The sequence below is a fragment of the Gymnoscopelus braueri genome (genome assembly GCF_963280865.1).
Source record: "Gymnoscopelus braueri genome assembly, chromosome: 10".
In the NCBI taxonomy this organism is placed as follows: Eukaryota; Metazoa; Chordata; class Actinopteri; order Myctophiformes; family Myctophidae; genus Gymnoscopelus; species Gymnoscopelus braueri.
Window position 1 is genome coordinate 46,950,201 of NC_137611.1, and position 6,283 is coordinate 46,956,483.

The following is a 6,283-nucleotide window of genomic DNA, read 5'->3' on the forward strand; positions in this document are numbered from 1 at the left end:
TTCTTTACCGCAGCCTCTTTGTTAATATGCTTATGTGACGTTGAAATAAAAATATAACTGACCGATGCAATCTCTGCGAAGATTTGTAAACAACTAGGGACACGAGTAATAGCCTACTATGGCCTACACCCCCTGACCAAGAACAGTGGCTTTAATTTTTAACTGTTGGAAAATTTAAGCCACGATATAGTTGAACAAGAGGATAAAAAATCACCACGGAACGACAAGCGCAGGGGACGATCCGTTGATCATCATTTCATTATAGATTTATAAACAGTCTATTAAGCTACTATTGAGTGTACTACAATATCCCCCTCTCTCTCTCGAAAGCAATTGAATGGACTTGCTAGTGTGTTGAAAAGCTTTTTTTTTGCGGGTCGCGGGACAGGCCGGGTCATTGATTTATTTGTATTTTTTTGCGGGCCGGGTTGGGCTCCCGTGAAGGGTGTGTGGAGCATTGTCCAGGGTGTTTTAGGGAAGGGAGAAGAGTCTAGGACGTGTGGAGCGTTGTCCAGTCTCTCTCTCTCCTTTTTATAGATTTATTGATACAAGTACAAAGGCTTCTCTTTCAGCATGCTAAGAAAGGATGTAGTTTCTATTAGCTTGGAATTCCCATCGATGATGTCACTGCTAGGCAGGTTTCTGAACTGTCCACAGCCCACCAATGAGACACAGAGTGAGTCAGAAATGGCGTCATGTCATCTCATAATGAGCTTTAGTGAGGACCAATTATGCGAATATAAGGCTGAAAATGAGTGAAGTGGTCCTTTAAGCACAGATAACAGATACACTGCTGATCAGTAGGACAGAAAAGCTTCCTCACCTCGTCCTGACGAGAGCAGATGTTGTCCCGAAACAACAAGCTCTCCAGCACCTCAGCCAACGTGTTGTTTTTCCTCAGAAGATGATGGACGTCACTGTGGACAGCTGAGCCTCCCTCCTCTCCCTCAGTACACGAACTGCAGAAGTGCTGTTTGGTTTCATTTCCTCACAAATCACATGACATGGGAGGGTTCTGCCTGGTTGTGGTTGTGCCTGCGTTTGTGTGTGCATGAGTGAGTGAGTGAGTGAGTGCGTGCGTGCGTGCGTGCGTGCGTGGGTGCGTGCGCATGCGTGTGTGTGTGTCTGTATGGATAGGAGGAGTGTGTTTAAAGACACATGTCTAGTCATGTTGGTCTAGTGGACTGTGATTCACTGGTTGGAAAAAATATTCCCACAAGTTCAAATATGAGTCAGCAGTTTCCCTCTCGTGTTGAATTGATCAAATAAACCTCAGCTAAAATCCTGATAAGCACTTACATTTAAGAGACACTCTCTCTCTCTCTCTCTCTCTCTCTCTCTCTCTCTCTCTCTCTCGTGAGTGCGCGCACTCACTCAATCACTCACTCACTCACTCACTCACTCATGCACACACAAACGCAGGCACATAACACAACCAGGCAGAACCCTCCCATGTCATGTGATTTGTGAGGAAATGAAACCAAACAGCACTTCTGCAGTTCGTGTACTGAGGGAGAGGAGGGAGGCTCAGCTGTCCACAGTGACGTCCATCATCTTCTGAGGAAAAACAACACGTTGGCTGAGGTGCTGGAGAGCTTGTTGTTTCGGGACAACATCTGCTCTCGTCAGGACGAGGTGAGGAAGCTTTTCTGTCCTACTGATCAGCAGTGTATCTGTTCTCTGTGCTTAAAGGACCACTTAACTCATTTTCAGCCTTATATTCGTATAATTGGTCCCCACTAAAGCTCATTATGAGATGACATGGCGCCATTTCTGACTCACTCTGTGTCTCATTGGTGGGCTGTGGACAGTTCAGAAACCTGCCTACCAATGACATCATCGATGGGAATTCCAAGCTAATAGAAACTACATCCTTTAGTTTCTTAGCATGCTGAAAGAGAAGCCTTTGTACTATTTGATTTTGCTATTTGTCTCATCTGTTTAAGAAAGTAGGTAGCTGATATATTGCACTTTTACCTTAGCGCTAGGTATACTCTTGGTTGCCTGTTTTAACAGAAAATGCACTTAAAGGGGTACTTCACTTTCGGGCCGGGGACACATTTAAAAAAAATATTAAAAATAAATGAAAAAAGTTATGGAAAATTCATGGCCCCCTCACACATTAGTAGGACACTGCGTGTCGTGAGGGGGCCATGAATTTTCCATAACTTTTTTCATTTATTTTTAATATTTTTTTTAAATGTGTCCCCCGGCGGAAAGTGAAGTATCCCTTTAAGACTTCTGGTGATTAGTAGTTTCATTCCCTACCTACTGTATGTTGAATGAACTTATTGTATGTCGCTTTGGATAAAAGCGTCTGCTAAATGACTGTACTGTACTGTACTGTACTGTACTATACTTGTATCAATAAATCTAAAGAAGAAAGAGAGAGAGAGAGAGAGAGAGAGAGAGAGAGAGAGAGAGGGAGGGAGAGAGAGAGAAATTGGGGTTAGGGTTAGAGTTAGAAAAAAAGTTTGAAATCTTATTGGAAATGACTAAACCTGCCTACCGATGAAGTCACTGGTAGGCAGGTTTCTGAACTGTCCACAGCCCTCCCCTGAGACCAGAGTCCTGCAACGGGCCGGGTACCCGCGGATACCCGACGGGTACCCACGTTTGACGGGTGAACTGAAAACGGGTGAAAATTTTACTTTGATAAGATCACGGGGACGGGTACTGAACTAATCGCGGGCGGGTATCATTTTATTGTGAAAATCAGAGACCACTGTTTCCGCCCAAACAACGTCACTTGTGTAACTTAACACAGCACAACTGCATGGAGCACGCTGGTCAGTTATCTTATCTCACAAAAACACATTGAACATCCTGTTAAACCTTCAAATTAAAACCATCTGATGACGTAAACAACGACACATGTGTGCTGCGTAGATGCGCGTTCGCGGCTTAAGCTCGCTCCTCCGTCTTCACTTGATTTCTGTACAAACCTGGCCACTGAATGTAGCGCTGTTGTTGAAGGCTGCTATCTTTTTCAACACACTTTTCAATAGGATTGGACAACGGGTCGTTTATTTGACGGGCGGGGCGGGTCTGGTTCGTATTTTGAAATAATCACGGGTGACGGGTCGGTCTACGGATCTGAGTATTGACGGGCGGGGCGGGCGCGGGTTCTCAAAATTGTACCCGTGCAGGACTCTGCCTGAGATACAGAGTGAGTAGACAGAAATGGTGCCATCTTATAATGAGCATTAGTGAGGATCAATTATTATGAAGATGAGGTTGAAAGTAGGTGAAGTGCTCCTTTAAACATGTTCTGATGTCCTGAAAATGTACCACTTTATTGAAAAGTATGGCAGTAGCCTACATAAAAACAATGCAAAAAGCCCTGGGGGAATTGTTTCCATTGTGGTCCATTGCATTGTACTAAATTATTCTTCATGACATACAATAGATACATTACATTACAAATCAGCAGCGATGCTACAAACAATAGTAGATTATAATTATGTATAGAAAAAAAAGTGTGTGTGTGTGTGGGGGGGGGGGGGGGGGCATTTCTGGGGCCAAGCTGATAGGCATTAAGTCTGCTGATTAGTTATTTTTTGTTTCAGCAACATTTGGTGGCAATTGCAATTGCCAAACCCCAGCGTTCACATTTAATCTCAAAATTCAGTTATTTTATGCTTATATAGGGCATGGTCACCCTGGGACGCCTTTATAGTGGTGTGTTTGTTTGTGTGTGTGTGTGTGTGTGTGTGTGTGTGTGTGTGTGTGTGTGTGTGTGTGTGTGTGTGTGTGTGTGTGTGTGTGTGAGTGAGTGAGTGAGTGAGTGAGTGAGTGAGTCAGACAGACAGACAGACAGACAGACAGACAGACAGACAGACAGACAGACAGACAGACAGACAGACAGACAGACAGACAGACAGACAGACAGACAGACAGACAGACAGACAGACAGACAGACAGAAATAGTTTCAGATTGTCTCTTGTCTTTAAGTGTTGATCAGGGTTTTAATTTATGTTTATTTTGTGATGTCTGAGGAAATGAAGCTGAAATAACCTCAATCTGTTTTTCAGACATACAGCTGTAAAATGGCACAACGAGTAGTTCAACTGGACCAGGAAATGCTCTGCTGCCAAATCTGTCTGGAACTACTGAAGGATCCAGTGACTGTTCCCTGTGGACACAACTACTGCAGTTTATGTATTGAGGGACGCTGGATTCTGGATGGTTACAGAGGGAGACACAGCTGTCCACAGTGCAGACAGACGTTCATCCCAAGACCTGTTCTGAAGAAAAACACCATGTTGGCTGAGGTGGTGGAGAGCCTGAAGAAGACAGAACTCCAAGCTCTTCCTACTGATCAATACTATCCTGGAGATGTAGCCTGTGATTCCTGCATTGGGAGAAAACTGATAGCTGTGAAGACTTGTCTCCAGTGTCTGGTATCTTACTGTGACGCTCACCTCCAGCCTCACTATCAATCTCCTGCCTTTAAGAAACACAAGCTGGTCAAAGCCTCCAGGAAGCTTCAGAAGAACATCTGCTCTCGTCACAATGAGGTGAGGAAGCTTCTCTCCCATGACTATTGGGAGAAGTGTGAATGTAATCTGTGCTCAATGGAAGAACAAAAAGGTTGTGATATGATCTCAGCTGCAGCAGAAAGTATTGAGAGACAGAAAGAACTTAATACGAGTGAACAGAACGTCCAGCAGAGAATCCAGGAGAAAGAGGACGTGAAGGAGCTTCACCAAGAGGTGGAGTCCATCAATCACTGTGCTGAAAGAGCAGTGGAGGACAGTGACACCATCTTTACTGAGCTTACCACTTCCATTGAGAGAAGACAATCTGAGGTGAGGGAGCTCATCAGAGACCAGCAGAAACGTGAAGTGAGTCGTGCTGAAGACTCGAAAAAACGTGCGGAACACGCCTCCCTCTCAAGGATCAGTGAATCTACACACCCAGTCAGCAGCAATGCCCGTCCTCTGAGATACTTTGAAGATGTGATGGAGGCTGTGTCAAAGGTGAGGGACAAACTAGAGGACATTCTTAGAGTGGATGTTTCACTGTCAACACCACCAGAACCCAAGACCAGAGTTGAGTTCTTACAGTATTCATGTCTAATCACACTCGATCCAAACACAGCACATGAACAACTATCTCTCTCAAAAGGAAACAGAAAAATAACATTGATGAACAATCTACAATCATATCCTGATCACCCAGAGAGATTCACTGAATGCTGTCAGGTTCTGAGTAAAGAGGGTCTGACTGGACGATGTTATTGGGAGGTAGAGTGGAGTGGAGTAGAGGTTGAAATAGCAGTCTCATATAAGGATATCAGCAGGACGGGATTTCATATTGAAAGTGGATTTGGACACAATGATGAATCTTGGTCTTTACGGTTTTGGACCGGAGGTTTTTTTTTCACTTTAAGACACAGCAACATAGAAACTGACATCCTGGGTCATGTGAACTGCAGAGTAGGAGTGTACCTGGATCACAGCGCAGGTACTCTGTCCTTCTACAGAGTCTCTCACACCATGTCTCTCCTCCACAGAGTCCAGACCACATTCACACAGCCCCTCTACGCTGGATTTGAGTGTTGTTTTCCTGTCACTGCTGAGTTGTGTGACCTCAACTAGATCAAACTTCAGGTTTGTTTCTCATGACCAATTATAGTTAACTAAAACTAGAATTGAAATAACAGACAACAACAACAACTACAACAACAACATCAACAACAACAACATCAACATCAACATCAACAACATTATTGTCCACTGAAATTAAAAGAAACTAAACAAAGCATTAAAAAAAGATAATCTGGTGTCATGACCAAGAATAAAGGTAGACAAAGTGGAGACCACACATGACGTCAGTTTCAATTAGAAGTGTATTTATTTAGAAAAAGAGATAGTAAATAAAGTAATTAGAATCAACTTAATAAAGTAAGTTATCAATATATCAGTGATGTGTGCAAGTGTATGAATGTATGATAATTCAAAGCAAAGTAATCAAAGCAAACAACCAACTCAAAGCAACCAAACCAAACCAAGGGGAGAGACAGAGTGAAGGCTCAGGCCCCATTATATAGGATGAGCAATCACCCCACACAGGTGGGCAGGATTCCCCACTAATGAGGGGAGCTCAAGGAACTCAGACATAGATCTAAGGCCAAGGGGCCGTCACATCCCCCTCCCTAAGAATGAGGTCCACCTCATACCTTGAAAGCCACCAAATATGAATACAACCAAAATCCAAATACCACAATCTTTTTTCTTCTTTTTTTGTTCAGCCTTATACCGTTTTCAGGTCTAATCC

The 6,283-nt window shown here is 43.6% G+C and overlaps 1 protein-coding gene across 1 annotated transcript; it reads left to right on the top strand.

Annotated features, from left to right (window-relative positions):
* Positions 1–4,216: 4,216 nt before the first annotated feature.
* Positions 4,217–5,610, top strand: LOC308093113 (tripartite motif-containing protein 16-like). The gene has a single exon (XM_080439334.1). The coding sequence runs from the start codon at positions 4,264–4,266 to the stop codon at positions 5,602–5,604; it is 1,341 nt and encodes a 446-aa protein (XP_080295460.1). The 5' UTR covers positions 4,217–4,263; the 3' UTR covers positions 5,605–5,610.
* Positions 5,611–6,283: the final 673 nt, after the last annotated feature.